Here is an 18,083-nt window from a genome sequence, read left to right on the forward strand (position 1 = left end):
CTTTATATTCTATTAATCATAAAATTGTTCGCTATAAGCGTTGAAGATCAAGAGCCTCTTAAATGCGTCCTACTCATAACTTCTCTTTGGTATGTATCATAATATTTGAGAGCCCAATGAGATTCGACTAATCTAATTCCAGCAGGGTTCACTCACCAAAGATAAAACTCTCCTAATCAAGATATTCACCAATGAGTTTGGTTCTCACCTTTTATTTCATGATACTACCATGTTTTTTATATTTTCTATCATATGCTCAATTTCATGCATTTATTCGTCTTTTTCATCTCTCGAAGTTATTTTTGCTAATTCTCTCGTAGGGCAAATGAGCATTGGGCCGGAATAGAGCTTGTCCAGAAATGGCTTGTTCGATCCATTTTGGGTGGATTGTGGTGGATATAAAGCCAATTTTAATTTGTCATTAATTTAGTGGTTTCCTTTGATTTGTCACACAAGCCTAATGTTTTATTTTTTTTTTCAATTTTATCTTAACTTTTAAAATGACACAACGCATCCTAACGTTTAGAATGGTGTCTCAAATCTATCCCACTGCCAACATTTCATCCATTTTGGACGTAAAATCTCACGTGGCACGTTATTTGTTGTAACGGTGCTAACGACCAAACCATGGAATGCATTTTCCATATGGAATTGGTCCGGAAAGGAAAAGCCCATCCAAACATGTTGTTAGTGTGTTGTGGGATTGTGGACGCATGTTGGGATGCCTGTCTTTGGGAATGAGTTATGGGGGTCGGGGAGAGCGGTCCTCCATATTTCAACCGAATTTCACTGTGGATATTCTTATATTATAACACTTAATTTTCATTATTTTCGAGCTTACCTGCTAGCTCCATTCTTTACACTAGGCTGAAGTCCCGTTCAATGCCGCAGGTCTAGAAATTTTTTAAATTATTTATTATTCATATTATATCAATTTATGCGATAATGTGGGTAGCATATAGACAAAAATAAATGATACAAATAATTATTTATGAATAAAATTTGCTAATTTACTTTCAACTTGCATATAATTTTATGGTTGTTAATTAATTGAATTATTTAGAGTCCTTTATGATTACATTTGAAATTGGTCTTATTTCATTCTTCGCTAATCCTTAATGCCGAACCCATGAAAATATGCAAACTTTCGATTTTATATCACGTTTAGTAAGATGTCAATTTCGCTTTTAAATTTAGTGCGATTTGCCAAAGTGACACTTAACAATTTTATGTGCTTGAGTGGGCTCCAAAAGAATATTTTCAATAGGTTGTTGGTGACTCTAAAGAAATAATAGTGGTCTTCGACGCCCCACAGCCTAGAAAAAAAAAACCATGAAAGGAAAATGAATTGGGGTAAGAGTTGCTTCTGTATAAATTTCAAAATGAATATTCAACGTCTCTTTTTCTTAAATAAGATATGAAGTTTTAGTCATATGAATAGAGATAAGAATAGAGGAAATCTACGATTGGTAGAGTTTTACCCTTTAGTGGGTCGACTAGAGCATGAACACGAAATAGTACAACTCTATTGCCTTCTTTCGGATACTAGAGGTGCACAAATAATTCCAAAATTGATCCTCTAATTAAGTTAAAAAAGGACCGGAGAGTTTCAATTTGCAATATAGATCTAAAATTTGAAAAAGAAAACATTATATATAAGCTAATTTGTATATCTAACATTTTCGATATAATTTTTTTAAAATAAAATTTCTAGCTAAAAAAATTGGGGAAAAATATACACTGATCCAACCACGACAAGGGGTCATTTAGTTGAAGGTTTAATCGGTTTATCCGCTATATTGTCCAAGTTGGATTTATAATTACTGGGCAAAAGAGGGAATTTATTTATAGAAAAGGTGAAATTATATGTTCATTGAAATAATTGGTCTAATCATAATGGTCATTTAGGTTGAGTGGTTAATCAGGTCACCGGATATCTTGTCAAGCGGGTCTATAGAACACCGAGAAAAAAAAGACGGAAATAAAATTTTAGGAAAAGTAAATAAAAGCTCTTTTTTAGAAAAAAAAAAAAAAAAAAAAAAAAAAAAAAAAAAGCAAGTGGCGAGTGGGGAGAAAAGCTCACTCCGCACAACCACAGGTCCAATAGGACCTATAATAGTTTCTTTATATAATATAAAATGCCCCATATAGTCTCGTCCCATACACTCATGAGTACCCCTACCCTCGACATGTATTGTCTCGGCAATATATATTTAGCTATATATAGTTATGCATCCATTTATCTAAGGATTTACTTGAATTATGACCTTCCCGACGTTAGAGCTGGAGAAGATTGATCCTAAGCTATCGACGAAGCTCTCGATCCCGTGATTGATCTTATGCTTCGATCTGATCTTGCCTTCCTTCACATAACGCTCCATGTCCTTTACGAAATCTTCGAACCAGTCGAAGTATTTATCCATGAAGAACCCCTCCATCTTCACCTCCTTTCCCACCATATTAAGCAGATTTCTTACCCCATCCCTCTCAGTCCAAACCTGCCCATGCAACATTAACATGAGTCGCTAAATTGAACATAGTTAACAAGTTGGGATTTACATAAGCATATTTTTTTGCTTATTGATATATGTAGTTATGGTTAAGCCAATTAAATCAAATGAGATAATTGCGAGGGTGATTATTATTATTATTATTATTATTATTATTATTATTATTAGACCAAATGGGATAATTGAAATATTGTTACTGTTATTATCATTATCATCATTATCATCATCAAAACTATATTTCTATATAGTTACTATTAACTTAAAAAGGATAATTGCTGAGGAAATTATTATTATTATTATTATTCATGCTTGTCAAAAAAACAAAAAACAAAAACATTAGAAAGGGTCAAGCAATATATGCTTAGAGGAAGGACCATTTGGAGAATTCGGCCACAAAGCAACAGCTCTTGGAGCTGGAGGAAACTCCTCAAGCTCAGAGACATAGCGAGGCCCAATATTAGCTGCAGTGTTCGAGATGGTCAGAATATATATTCGTTTGGTATGACAAATGGTTCCAAGGTGGGCCTTTGATTGAGTTTTTCTCGAGAGGACTTCACTGTTTCCCATCAATTCAGTATCAGAGGTTATCCTTGGTCTATCATGATGGGCGGTGGTATGGCCACGAAGTAGGGATGAACAGGCTCTTGCCGTCCAGGAATCTGCTGTGCCTCAGCCTGTATCCCATGTAGCAGGGGATTTGCTCTTGGGGAATTCCGAACCAAAATTCTCCCTAGCAGAGGTGTGGCAAGATATCAAGCCTACTCGACAGCAGAAAGAGCCATGGCAAAAACTTGTATGGTTCCCAGGACATGTACCTCCTCGTGCGTCCTTCTTTAGTTGGCTTTACATGCTCAACAGGCTGACTACAAGAGACAAAGCTGCAAAAATGGGGTCGCATTGATTCAGCACTGTGTGTCTTTTGTAATGAGAGCATAGAGAGTCGCGATCACCTATCTTTGACCTGTTCTTCCTCTTAAGGAAATACGGAGGGGCATGAAGGATTTGTTGCTGATTGACTCTCCTATAGGTGATTGGGACTCGGAGTTTGCAGCTGCAATGAAATGGAAAGGCAGAAGCTTGGAGCATACTATTCGAAGGCTGACATGGACATATGCTCAGTTTATCTTATTTGGCGAGAAAGGAACAAGAGATTATTTTAAGGTAAGAACACTGAGATAGTCGCTCTCAAGAAGCAGATTATACAAATGATTCGAGGGAGATTAAGCTCTTTACCAAGGTTGGAGCATGTCCTTTGGTTCATAGTTTTCGTTTATCAGAGTTGATGTAAATGTTCGAGGAACCTTTGATGGAATAAAGCGCATTTATCGAAAAAAATTAGGAAGGTGTCTATTAAAGTATGAATTACATGAAAGCACAACCAATTTGAAACCTCTACACCAACTACACTTGGAAGAGATTGAACGTTTTTAGGGTATGAATTACATTTATTATATCATGCTTCCTCAAGGAAAATAATTATTATGGGACAACTCGAATGAAACCTCATGACAAAAATCTAACAATATATGTCCAATATATAAATTCAAAAATTCAATTTCTAAAAGCCCGTACAATGCACAAGTGATGACTAGTTTGCTAGAATGTAATGAATCTTAAGTGGAATGTGTCCACTCCTACCAGACAATTAAATATCCTGTGGATGCACCTCCGTGGTTGTAATTCTTGTCAGACCTCGCATGCGACTGTGAAGCGAGAAATGGGATTCGAGAAAGGGTCACGCAGTCTCGAATCATAGGTTATGGTTCTCAGTTCTCACTGTTTATCTTACAAATATAATCCTAAATTTCACTTTGGGAAAAACCGATTTCATACCTCGTATCCTGCCTCTTTGACATTTGGTTTCCATTACCGCAAAACCAGAGAAATGGTTAGGGACAGGGAAGAGGGAATGGTCAGACCCTTTGAATTCTCTAACACTGCAAAATTTTCATCCCATTTGATTCGTCTTCATTTACAACATTAGAGCAAACGCCCCTGGAGAATAATTATAATGCAATTTTTTTGTGAGAAAAGCAAAGGACCCGCGACATCTGCTTCTAACTCGATAGATTGCTCAGTTGATCCAATGCACGTTGTATTTTGTGCCTTTCTACGAGGGTCATCTTGTTTTCCTGTGAGGCCTGCAAAAAGAAGAGCCAAGTTTATTCAAAGATCATATAACACACGAATGAATCGGTATACGAGACCATTTGAATTGGTTGATGACTTGTTCCAACTGGTAAAGTGCTGAGCTGCAGAGGCAAACCTGCAGATGAAATATCTTCAGCAGGATCGAGCCGATCTCCTGCTGGAATTGCGACAAAGTTTGGCGCATATCGGCATTTTTGTGCATCGAAAGAAAGAGCTCTGCAATCGCACAAATCCTGCCCGAGTCATCCACCAGTGACCTCATCACGTTCAAGACCAGAGTTAGAAGTCTGCGACTTCTAATGAACAAGAAATAGCACGGTTTGAGATAGTAAAAGCGAGCTTTCTCGAGAAGAACTGTAGACTCAGCAGTCTCATTGGCACCTATTGGAATTCGCTGCACGACAGCCAATAAACATCGATTAGAAACAAAAGATAGTGCATGCACTGCTTTGTAAATGACAATCAGATTTTAACTGGAAGAACAAGCAATACAGTGAGATAGAAGAAAGTTGCTCACATGAACAATATCTAACAGATAGGAAGGAAGGGAATCACTCAGCCCAGCAAGGCTCTCTACAGAGAGTCTTGTGGGTTCGGAGTCTAGGGTGCAAATGACTTGAAGTAATGCACGTGCATTCTCGATGTCTGGTTTTAATTGCTGGAAGTTAAGATCAAGGGGTTAGCTCAGCGAACAATGAAGACATGGAAGATTACATAATCAGATGCATTAAAACACAAAGGATTAGATGGCCTACCAACTGGCCGACTATAATTTCCTCGAGCAATTGAAGAAGCAGTGGAATATCACCCATCACTGAAAGGCATCTGCAAACGATTTTGGTTACTTTGTGAAGGGTTCTGGGACTTGAGATTTTCAATTGTGTCTCTTCAATCGGCTCATTTTCTGTGGGAAAAACAGTAGCTCCTCAATTAAAAAATAGCAAAACAAGCACTATAGTATAATGCAAGAAATTAAATGATGACTGAAGCACGGAAAACGAAGTTAACTTCAGCATGTTGGTAAGATGCTCCTTAAGCCCCACATACTACTTTAATAACCAGTTTACGCTGATAAAGAAGAGTAAAAAGATCCTGCAGTACCAGGAATAACTTTCAGATGTGAGAGTAGTGTGACGAAGAAACCAAGGCGGTCGGCAATTTGGATATTTTCTGCACGACCGAAAACTTCAATAATGCGGAACAGGAGATTTGGATCCAAGTCATTACCTAAAACAAGCAGGAAAGAATCAACCAAAAGAATTTATATAGCTCTTGTTTTTAGATAAAAGCTAAGGTGATTCTTAAAAGTTGATTAAAATCCCATCATTGAGCTACTTTTAGCAGAGAAGAGTGTAGTACGCACATAGGCAGCATTTAGTTATCGCCTTCAATAGAGGAAAATCTGCACAAGAGAATTGAGAAATGCAAGCCAAAGAGAGCTCCTGACAATCTCGGGGAAGCCTTACAAAAGGCCCATAACAAATATTTCCTGCATCAGAAGGCACGATGCTTAATATGTAGCAACTCACAAGAGAATATTTAGTCCACAATAATTTCTTTATTTTTATTATTATCATTCCTTCATTTTCCAGTCATATATTTTCGCAATAGCGGCTGTACGCTTTGGTTGCTTCTATGATCACTTTACATGTTCATTCCCCGAATCATCAGTTTTCTTTTACGTTAAAAATCACTACTTACCTTCACCATCACTCATACTGAAGAATGCTTGAAATGGAGATTTCAGGCCTTCATATTCCAACAAGAAGGAAGGATGCATGGTAGCAGATCCTCCGAGGTGATTTATCAGTCGCAAAACTACCTGCCATTGATTTCAAAGAAAAAAAATATTGATCAAAACTACCTGCCATTGATTTCAAAGAAAAAAAATATTGATCACCACCCCAGTAAGAAAACTTTGTGATACAGCTGCAGTTAAATGGCCAAGTGGCAGCATTGCTGAAAACCTTGGAACTAGATGGGTGCTTATCGCCCAATGCTACCAACAATTCAGGAAGCTCTCTTATCCATGTGATCTGATGGTCCAGAATTGCTGGGTCAATTGGGTCAAGGAATGTCTCTGTTCCCTATCAACCATGGCAGAAGATAAGTTCACATAATCAAAGAGAGAACCTTCAACATGCAAACTATAAAAGGAATAAAGGAGAACTCACATGAATTAGCATTTTCTCGAGGATGGAGATGCATGCGAATTTCAGTTTGGACTCGGAATTGCAATCCATAAAAGCCTGTGTAAATGCCTGGAATCACAAGGATTCATCAAACCTGTCACTGTAGCTTTCTTTTTCAAATAGTCTCATGGAATCTGTAGACTTGAATTGCAAAGTAAACCAAAATCTGGAAACCTAAGCAGAGAATAAAATATCTGCAATGGGAAAGCAATCTAAATCATTAGAGAATTTCTAGAGCGAAATTCCTAAGCAACCTGAAGAAGAGAATACTTCCAATCGTCTGAGACGTGCTGTGACAGTAGCTTTGGGATATATGGGAAGAATGAAAGCAATTGCTTCTCTCGAATTGCTGCATGAACCCGCTTTCCATCACTTGTCTGCAAAATCATGGATTGCTTCTTTGTTCATGAAGACATCCAAATCAAAATGACAGCAATGGAATATTTTGATATCTATGTAGGCTATTAATGGGCTCCCCTCCCAACAAAATTTCACTGTGCTGCCTTTCAGATTTGTCTTATGCCAAAATTATGGCAACTGAACAATTTAACAAGTGGAAGGTCCCTCTTCTGGATGTCAGTTTCTTTTCGAGTAAGAGTTCCAGAACAAAAAAACAAAATTATCTCAAAAATGGAAATGCTAGTTCATCCTAATCTTTTGTAAACTAGAATGAGTGAGCAAGAACCAGACCTTTTCAACCAGCAACATCTCTATATACGAAAGATATTTATTTGTTATAGCAGTGGGAAGGTCGATCCATTCTTGAAAGTTGAAAAATATTTCTGTTATCTCCGCATCCAATAGGGAATGCTTCTCCTGATTCTGAAAAGAAAAGAAGAAAACAGGATGGCTTAGATGGGACAAAATTTCAGCCATTGATTGATTTATAAAAAATAAAGATTCTCAAAACATTTAATCAAGTTCTGAGCATGACTTGCATCCTATATCTTCACAACAACTAGGTTTCCATTGGTAGTTAAAAGAATTCAGCGGTAGGGTTCAATTGAAGAATGCAAGTTTTGCCAACACATTGTTTCTTTAATTTTATGAAATATAATCACTCGGCCAAGTTCATTTTTCATTAACTGCAGAGCAGACATCGCTCTGCGACACAATATCATAATATTATATATGATCCAAAATAATCTTAAAGAACAGTTCCTTGCTCCAAAGTAAAGATTCTTTCAGACGGATCTTCTACTGGCACCAATTAGGGCAGGCTCTCGCTAGGAAAGCAGCTGCCAAAAATTAATAACTACAAATCCATGTTCAAACAAATGGAGTAGCAAGAAACAGGAAGCCAGGGCGCGTGGTGGAAATTCTGATATACTAATACAAGCCCGACATTGAAGCATGCTGAAAAATACCATTAAAATTAAGTAGAATTTGTGGAACATAGACACCAGTTGAATTTGGGATTCTTTAAATGCAGGTCTTACCTTGGCCGAAAGTTGGTCAGTTGAATGAAGAGGAAAATCAGCCAGCAGCTTCATCAATGCTGGTGATACAGTTTGATCCCAAATTACCATGTCAAGCTGGGACCTGATGTCATCCCTCTCAGACTGCAAATGACAAGATTTATGTTCCTTCTGAAACTTCATAATGAAAAACTTCAGAGCAAGATTTATGCTCTGAAGTATATACAGTTCAGTATCAAGTAACTGCAAGCCCATGGAATTCATGGAACGAAGAGAAGGTAAAAGCTCCAGGAGACGAGTTATAAGGACTAGCACAAGGTCCTTCAGTTTCCTGGTGACGAGAGTAAAATCTACAATAAAAACGACACTGATCTCAGATTAAGGTGTTACTCAAAAAGGCAAAATTGTGTGAAAATTGAGAACCAAAAACATCACAAAGGGCCATATTGGCACATTTTACCAATTTTACCAATAAAGAGCATACCATCTATTTTGCCAAAAGAGAAGCTAAAGGAGAAAATATGGAGCAAGAAATAAAAGTACAACACAAAAGAAATGTAGTTACAACAGAAGATCCCACAAATTGTTACTCATCTAAATATGTATACACACCGTCAAAATTGTGATCTTTTCCATATAAAGATGCCCAAAAATATATATATATATATATATATATATATATATTGCTAATATTACATATCCAACTTTGCAATTAGACATTTTAAGCACCAATTCCGTCTAATTCTCCAAACATCATCTCATGCGACTCAGAGTAAAATTAAGTACAACTATGTCATATCTTATACAAGTTATACAGCACACAATATTTGGACTGTAGAGCGGGTTGGAGCAAAGATTTTTTTATTTACCTGTTGAATTTTTTGGACTGTTGAGCCAGTACGCATGCAATAAAACTTCTCCAACTGTTTCCTATTAAATTGCCAAAGTCAATTGACAATGGTTTTGGTGAGAATGGTTTCTGCATCGCCATAATCACACAGCACAAACATTACAAGGAAAAAGTATATTGTTTTTGAGGGGCCAAAACATTGTATGCATATCGATGACCCATTGTATTGAGAGCTATCATATGCATTGCACATACAATTGACTCTATACCATATACACATGCGCACATCTCCAGACTTTCTAGAAAATGCACCCTATATTTGTACATGGAAATATGCAACCAGAAACAAATATATGTGAATGTCTATCATGTGTTTCCTCTATCATATCTAATTGTACATCTTGGCACTATGCTAGCAGAATAAAAGCCCTTTGATTGATAAGTATCTTTTTTTCTTCATTAACCATCCACAAAAGCGCAGAATGCAAAATTGAACTATATTATGAAACATCAAGAATAACATATAGACATGAAAGTGAATACCCACGCTGCCCATGCTCAAAGTGACCAAGAGAGTGATGCTTAATCTTATATACGGACATGACATGTGCATAACCCAAAAACAAAGAACTTTATTTAGTAACAACATTGTGGCGACACTGTAGAACTTGTACTACCACAATTAACAAAGAAAACCACTGAAAATAGTCCAAGCCAAACAAAATGGTGCATGCAAAGCTGATAAGCAGAAGGTACTTTGTCATGAGAACCACCCTCCAGGCTTTTGCATAGCAGGATCGACAAGCAGCGGACCAGACCCAAAAGAGCATTTTTTACCTTGCTCTTGTCTTGCATATTAAATAGGTCACTGCAAGAAATATCCTCATAATTTTGAAGAATCTGCAGACAAGGGAGGCAAAAATCCAATTATAAGTATAATATCAGCATAAAAGTACAAATAGAAAGAGGTCCTATGAGTGAAGATCCCCTCTGCCACTTCATCTCAAAGTAGGGAGCATCATTTTTTCTAGCAAAGATCGTGACATCCCCTTATAATTATTATGCAAAAGCACTTCCTACCATCATGTTAGTAAACATGGAAACATTCGGGAATACCAGACTATAGTTTCTAACTATAATGTATCTGAAGATCCGCAAAATACTTCAAATGCGCCACTTTCCTGCTTCTTGAAGCAATTTTAGTTATTCTATTCAATGCTCTAAGATACAAGAAGATGTACTAAATTCAACAGGTTACCAATCAATTGAAAAAAATAATATCTTGAGGAGCTAATATCAGCTTCCTTTTATCAGAGAACAGAATATCAATTTCCTTTAATGATTGTATTGCAGTCAGAAGAGTCAGAACATGCATTGATATATAGAAAGAGCAAATTCCCCAATAAGAACCAGACACTTTTCATTTAGAACATACCTTTTCGGCATAGAGCAGAAAAGTTGACGAATTGTTCTGCACAACAAGGTCAAGAAACTTGAATGCCATTAACCGAGCTTCAACCGAAAAATGTGTCATTGCCCTAAAGATATATGTCATCATCCTCAATATTAAAGAGCCTTGAATGTCCTGCACGTTGGCAGATAAACTTTAATTAGCTAGATGCAGACCTTGCCTAAATGTGCTTTCATAAAAAGAAAGAGGATTTAACGATTTTAGGAAATGACTAGGTTACTACATCTTTTTTGGGATAAGTATTTCCTATAATCCTAGCTATCCAGAAGCCTGGAAATAGATGCTTCTCAATGATATTCTTCTTCCATTTCTAGGTCAAAAGCCTAGAAACTACTATGCACAATAAGCAAATAGGGCAAGATGTTCAATTATAAGATACAGCAAATCCTTCAGGAAGCCAAAGGAAACATACATTCAAAATACTAATGCATAAGTGATTCCATGATCCTCCAATAATTTGACATTTGTGTCCCATTTTCATTATCGCAAATGATATCAACAACGTAGAAGGAAGCTTAGGGTAGTAACTGATCAAGTACTCTATATAGTAAGCAAAATGAGAGACGTGATGGAAGAAAAGAAATTCAACTATTATTAAAAATCCGTCTCAACTATCACATGTGGGATAGTCTTACTACAAGGCAAGCTATTTCATATTCAAGAATAGGATACAAAAAGAAGACTTGTACCTCTTTGCAACCAGGGAATATTACCAACTTAAGAAGCTCGTACAGTGTCTCTTTAACCAAGCGATCCTCATCACCAATTCGTTGACTCAATTTTTCTATCAGAGCAAATTTGTGAGCCTTCAGCTCTCCTGGATGCTTGAGGATTAATTCCTTTATGCCAGTTAATGCATCTTCACGGATAAGAGTTTCTTTATAAGTTACTCACTTGTATTAAACAGCGTCAACAAATATCAAAATATGACTTGAAAATGTACAATGGAATGATGAATAAGCAACTGATTCAAGAAAGACCTAGTTGTAAACTCTCTGCTTCAGATAATGTATTTTCCCGACTCTATCACTGAAGGTCATCAAAATGCTGAAAGTTATTCGACAAGTGCACCCATCCTTTCAAGTTATCTTTCATGTTTAATGAGGGTATTACTTCGGTATGCCGTTATCCTTCTCATAAAAGAGCTAAGAATGGTGAATTAACAGAAGATGTTCGCAATTGCTCTTCTCCAAAAAGTCATTACAGGAATACTCATTTTTTATTTTCTCCCTGTGATATTGATTAGCATCTCATATTAATTCATGAGGTTCGACATACTTCTTTACATTGTGATGAAACAAATACCTCGACGAACTTTCGAATTGTAGTGTGATGTTTGCTTAAGAAGATCATCCAAGACTAATCCTTTCTTGCTTGTTGCTGATCCTGCCTTTTCTGTTGCCACACTTTGCTCAGGAAGAATGATTGCTGTACAGAAGAAAATTTAAGGAGTTCATCAAATACAGCTTTATTTCTCATATAATACATGAAAATAGATGTAAAACCAAACAATCCACCAAACAAATAGAGGACAACTCCACCAAAGGCAGCAGAAAAGCGTTATCGCATGAGATACATAGCTTCCGATAGAAAGCACTCGAATTCGAAGACATGTCAAAGGCTGCAGTTACTGAATGAAGCAGAAGGATCGCAAATTTATCACCTTTAGATTTGATTTGAATGTTGGTGGCATTCTTCGGGGGCGGCAATTTCCTCCCGACTTTCCTCTTTATTTTCTGCAATTCACGCATCATTGTACAAAAGGTTTAGAGAGACCGCAACGTATAAAAAGCAACCAATCAACGGAGTAAGGTAAAGAAGCTAACTTTGAAGTCGACGCCATGCTTTTGCTGCTGCTTCTTCTTATTCTTAGCTTTAGGACCCGCCATTTGTGAGCTTACTGCAATTATTCATCAGACCAGAAACAAGACACAATCAACCCAGAAGCCAAAAGAACAGGGCACGGGCACCGACCCATGTGAAATTTAACTGACGAAATTTCACCGGGAATGAGTGATTCTCACCTCCGGCTCAGACGGTATTTGATATTTTCGGTAGTCATAGATATTAGGCTTATGACATTAATTAGTTTCCCCATTTGTAAGACTACACAGCCTATAAACTATGTCGAACGATTCAATGAATGGCAAGTTGGATTCTTCCAATCTTCTCATAGTATCAGAGCGTCTACGCTCCTGTGCCGACTGAAGTTTTTTCGGCAACAAAATGTCCGATATCAGTGATGATGAGAAGAGTCCAAGGCTAGACGCTAAATCATCAAAGGACAGGAAAACAAGGGACAGCTCAGTAAGGAGCATGGAGGTCTCGCCAATTTATCAGATTTAGTTACGGTTGCCTCTTATGATAAGCAGATTGGTTCCATCGATTGATTATATTTTGAATGAACAACACAGAACCAAAGCAAAAACAACGTACACATTGTAATGCTATTTCTATTAAGCCCTTCACAGACATTTCATCGAACATGTGCTGCCTGTGTGCAGGGGATCGAAACAAATGTAAGCTACGGAGGTCAGCAACACAGAACCATGCAAAACAGATCAGTATTCGCATCCGAAGCAGCTGGAATCGACAAATTGACCACCAGCAACAACAAAATCCACCAATCAAGTGCTATACAGAAAGCAATCAAACGGAAATCGACCAAAAATCGAACGGAACTTCGACCAAGAACGTGGGCGAAAAACTACCCCCAACCCGGCATAAAAATGGAGGAAAATCACAGACTGTAACTTGAAATCGGTGGAAGAAATTACCTTTCACTTCGATATGGAAGTGGCTTCGGACGAAGACGCCTCTTAACCCGTCACACCCACTGGTAGGGGCCCGGTAAAATTCGACGTTTGTCCACTGATTCCACTGGCGACCGAATTCTACAGGGGGGACTGTGCGGCTTCACGCGTTCGTAGAGGACAGGGATTGTGGGGTAGAACGCGAATAAAAGCTTTTTAGGGTTCAACGATGTCGACCACAGAAGGAAGAAAGAGGGTGGAGGAGGGGGGGGGGGGGGGGGGGGGGGGGGCGCGGCGATCTGTCGCAAGAGAAGAAGAACGTTGGGAGGGTAGATCCAAATTTTTTCCACAATTCAATGCGTAAAATTTGTAAACCATTTATTTACCACTAGAGATATTAGAGATAAAAGAGTGAATTGTCCTGTTTACCTGTATCGTTTAAAAGGATAAATTAGCAACAATTAATAAAAATTATTAATTAATACTATTATTAGTGTTAATTAAATTAGCCTTCAATAAGGAGTTATAACAACAAATTTTGTTACTAAATTTATTATTTCGAATAATTATAATTGCCTTTGTAATGTTTTTTTCAAAATAAATGATAATTACATTTGACTATTATCTCTTTAATATCTTTATATTGTGCCTTGGAAACCAACTGAAACAATTGACCTCTAGTATAGTATTTTTATTGTCCCGTCTTTACCATTTCACCACCAATGCATCTTTGAATTGAATACATTTAATTTATATTTAATATTTTTGTCAACCCTCAATAACTATGTAAAATTGCAATTTATATACTTATTTAAAATTAATAAAATAATTAATATGTGTATAATATTAAATCAAACATTGCGCATATATATATATAGTTAACTTCTCAGGTCGTAGGTCGAAGATGGTTAAAATATCCAAAAATTTATGTAATAAATCATATATAAACACAATGGATGAAGTAAAATACACAAAAACAATACTAGTTTACTATTTGATTTAATTCAAAATCTGCATATATAACGTCACTTACATCTATAAATAAATAAAATATATTTTCTACTTATGTTCAAAATAATTTGAATATCCTTTAATTCATGCTGAATAAATTATATATGTTTAGGTAAAAATAATCCATCAAATTTTTAACATTTTATCTACTTACTTTATAGAAAAAATTGCATAAGTTGGAGGCAAATGAGAATTAGATTTAGAGGCAATTATATTTTATCTCTAAAAGAATATATTAGGGACAAATAAGATTTGGATTTAGAAGCAATTAATACTTTTGCTTTCTAAAAATATATTTAGTGACAAATTTTTTTATATGCCTCCATCAATTCTAAAAGTTATTATTTCGAGGCAAAAGTCTTATTTGTTGCTAATAATTGTGATATAGATTTATAATTTAGTAAAGTATTAGTTTTAAGTGCTTTTAGAGGTAAATAAAATCTACATAAGATTGTATTTGTCTCAAAATGAGAATTTTAGAGACTAATATTATAATTACCTCCCATTATTTATCTCTAATAAGAACTTGTATTATTCTTGTAGTGTATTTAATGGGAATAAGCGTCAAACTGTTTGAATCAACTCTTATTAGTATTTTGCAATTCTATTTCTTTTTTTTAGGCCTTTTCGTTAATTAATTTATTAGCAATACACGAGGCATCTTAATAGACAAAAAAATGACCACATAACGTATATGCATCTCTCGAGGAAAGGTTTTGCACAACCTCTCACTGTTCAGTGCTCTATATTTTCTTGCTGTTACACTATTCAGTATTGCCTCTTTCCTTCATTTGCAGCGAAAGAGGGAGCTTCATCGAAAGGTGAGAATCGAAAAAGATCAAATTGATTGGTAAATCTCCATATCTAAACGGAAATTAGATTTAATTATATCAACTAATTATACCTCGTGATCCTATTGAGACACAATGGATTGGTAACTAGGAAATAATGTTGAGTCTCTGTTTCGGTTATATTATTTGTTTTTATTGATCAGACAGAGATATACCAATGCTTCAGGAAGAAAAAAGAAAAGATATATAATCTGTGCCCCGAATTTCAACAAAAATGAAAGGCTATATAACCTGTTAAATAATAACACATGGAAATTTTAAAAATAATGGTTCACATTAATGGGATGATGAGTTAGTGACGCGAAGAGATGTCTTCTTACAAATTAAAGTCTTTGTACGTGCATATATCCCAAAAATGAACGTATTATTTCTCGCATTATCAAATCCATGACGACAACATGGTGATATTTGTAGTTTGGTTCATTCGGTATGCTCAATTTCTTTTCGGTAGTGCAGTATGCTCAATTTCAAGTATGTAAATTACTTACTGTTATTTTTTTGTTTATATATATATATATATATATATAATGTCCATAAACATATTAAGAAGTAGAAAAATGATAAAAAGATATATGAAAAATCACATGGATGGAATCAATAAAAATCTTTTTAGTTCGAACGAAGATAAATGCGGCCAGCTATACAACAACCACTTTCTCAATGAGGAGGTTATTTATACTCCCACATATATATATATATATATATATATATTTCACCGTGAAAGTAATACAATAATTAATATGGATTGATTTAGGTAGTTTTACATTGTTATTTTTCTTACTAACGTCTCGAATTCGAGAGTATTGTAAATGGAAAAAAATTATCACTAAAAAAGTTTTATCTTTTAATGAATCGATCGAACTCGAATCCGAATTAAAATTGATCTATTGAATTTCGGATACCTAGAGAACTAAAAAAAAAAGTAATAATAACAAATCATCGTTTGGAATGCAGAGAAGTAGTAGGCCTATTGGTTTTGACCTTGATAGATGGCCCTGTCACGACTCACGAGGTAAAACTTTCACTTAAATCTACTTCCTTTAAAAGTATTTAAATCTCATTGGAGCTCCAATTATTTGCTGTATGAATTGATTTGATGTAATGCAGTTCTTATATCAATGTAACCGACCGGTTATGATCTTTAAAATGACAATGTCTATGGCTTGATTGATCAAATTGGCATCTTATTCTCTGAGCAGAAAGATTATGCTTTCTAATACCTATTCAGCCATATGATTGACGTAGCATACTGTAATTGATTCACTGGCTATAATGACCCAGTATCTATGTAATCCAGATTATTTAGAATCAAGGCATACATATGAACCTCGCGGTCTACCTTGGCTAGCGATCTGGATTAGTTCATGGAAAAACATATTTGGAAATATTTTTCTGTATCGAATGACAAACCGAATGATAAGATTGGAAAATAGGATTGATGATCAAATCAAGTTATGTATTTGTAATTCACTCATGTATTGGTAATTTTGTATATATCTATTCCCTTATTATGTACCTCTTGCACCGTCGGAAAAGCTTAATTGAATATAGAATAAATTAAATAAAGGGAGCAAGCAAATGCAACTGGAGATAGCTAGATTGATGAAAATTGAAAAGTATCCATAATTTCGAATGATATGAAAGTGAAAGGGTCTAATGGACGACAAAGTATCCATCACATGATGAGAACTTGACATGAATTTGATATGATTAACGTGTCCATAGACCTTCCTCCTATTGCCCTGATGAAACGGCTGCCTTCTAGAAGAAGCATTGATAGGCTATGGCCCGGCTACGTTGCTAGTTGATCCGCACAGCGACTAGTGCCTACAGATTGATCGATGACTTCGTCCCAATATCACATTGGTGTATCATGATTAAGCATATGTTGGCACGAGAAAGCGTGCCTCATGCTCATGATTATAGATACAAACTTAACTAGCTATACATATTGAAATAACAGCTTACTATATATAAATGCTAGAAGCATGCCCGTGCTATGGATGGGTGATTAAATTTAATAATTGGATTATAAATAAAAATAAAAATAAAAATACATAGTTAAAAATATAAATTTTATTTTTCGTTGAAGTCCAATCAACTTGCCGGATTCAAGAACGTTTGAATGATGTCATATTTTTGTAGTTAAGATAGTTTAATAAATATAACTTGCAAAAGAAATTTAAAAATGAAAATAGGGAAAGAGCAAAAATAGGGTTAATTGTTTTTTTAGGTTGGGAGGGGAGAAAGTGGGTGAGTGAGAGAGTAAAGATAAAGGCTGAAGTGGGTAGTTATTTAAATAAATTATGACTGTAATCTTAACCTGATGATTATTATTATTAACTGAAGTTATTTTAGTAAGGGTATTTTCGGAAAGTGAAAGTGAGATAAAAAGAATTTTTCGGACTTTATAATTGTAATAAAGATTTAGACATACTATTGCTCTTAATTCACGGTTGTTAAAGTGAATGTAATAATATTCATAGAGTGAAATATAATTATACTTATTCCATATAAAAATTTTGCTTTTATTGCACTTGTAAATATTAGGGGTGTAAGGAAAAATCCGAAGAACCGAACTACCCTAACCAAAAAAACTAAATCCGAGAAACTTAAAAGTCTTTTTGGGAAGTATTTAAGGGTATGAAAAATCCATCCTAAAAAAATGGGAACGTGACTGGTATACCGGCAATATACCCAAATCCACCCAGAAATTCATACACATTCCCACTAAAATCATTGATAGATTGTCCAATCTTTTGAAAAAGAATTATGTTTTATTGTTATTATACATCTTAGGTCATTTGTATTAAAAACAAAAGGAAACTATCAATCTTTTCTTTGAGATTCTTGATCGTTTTTGAAGCTTTTTCAAT

The 18,083-nt window shown here is 35.5% G+C and overlaps 1 protein-coding gene across 2 annotated transcripts; it reads right to left on the bottom strand.

Annotated features, from left to right (window-relative positions):
* Positions 1 to 4,320: 4,320 nt before the first annotated feature.
* Positions 4,321 to 13,628, bottom strand: LOC116188237. Of its 2 annotated transcripts, XM_031517455.1 has the most exons (20): positions 13,370 to 13,628; positions 12,419 to 12,492; positions 12,256 to 12,328; positions 11,898 to 12,020; positions 11,282 to 11,451; positions 10,557 to 10,706; positions 9,878 to 10,021; positions 9,141 to 9,201; positions 8,293 to 8,621; positions 7,544 to 7,675; positions 7,108 to 7,230; positions 6,836 to 6,922; positions 6,629 to 6,748; positions 6,363 to 6,483; positions 6,025 to 6,150; positions 5,763 to 5,888; positions 5,417 to 5,565; positions 5,179 to 5,319; positions 4,777 to 5,055; positions 4,321 to 4,651 (listed from the first exon to the last, which is right to left on the bottom strand). In XM_031517455.1, the coding sequence occupies exons 2-20, from the start codon at positions 12,479 to 12,481 to the stop codon at positions 4,568 to 4,570; spliced, it is 2,601 nt and encodes an 866-aa protein (XP_031373315.1). In that variant the 5' UTR covers positions 12,482 to 12,492; positions 13,370 to 13,628; the 3' UTR covers positions 4,321 to 4,567. The 2 variants fall into 2 exon arrangements, with proteins under 2 accessions (XP_031373315.1, XP_031373316.1); XM_031517456.1 differs by lacking the exon at positions 7,544 to 7,675.
* Positions 13,629 to 18,083: the final 4,455 nt, after the last annotated feature.

The sequence above is a fragment of the Punica granatum genome, chromosome 8 (assembly GCF_007655135.1).
Source record: "Punica granatum isolate Tunisia-2019 chromosome 8, ASM765513v2, whole genome shotgun sequence".
Lineage (NCBI taxonomy): Eukaryota > Viridiplantae > Streptophyta > Magnoliopsida > Myrtales > Lythraceae > Punica > Punica granatum.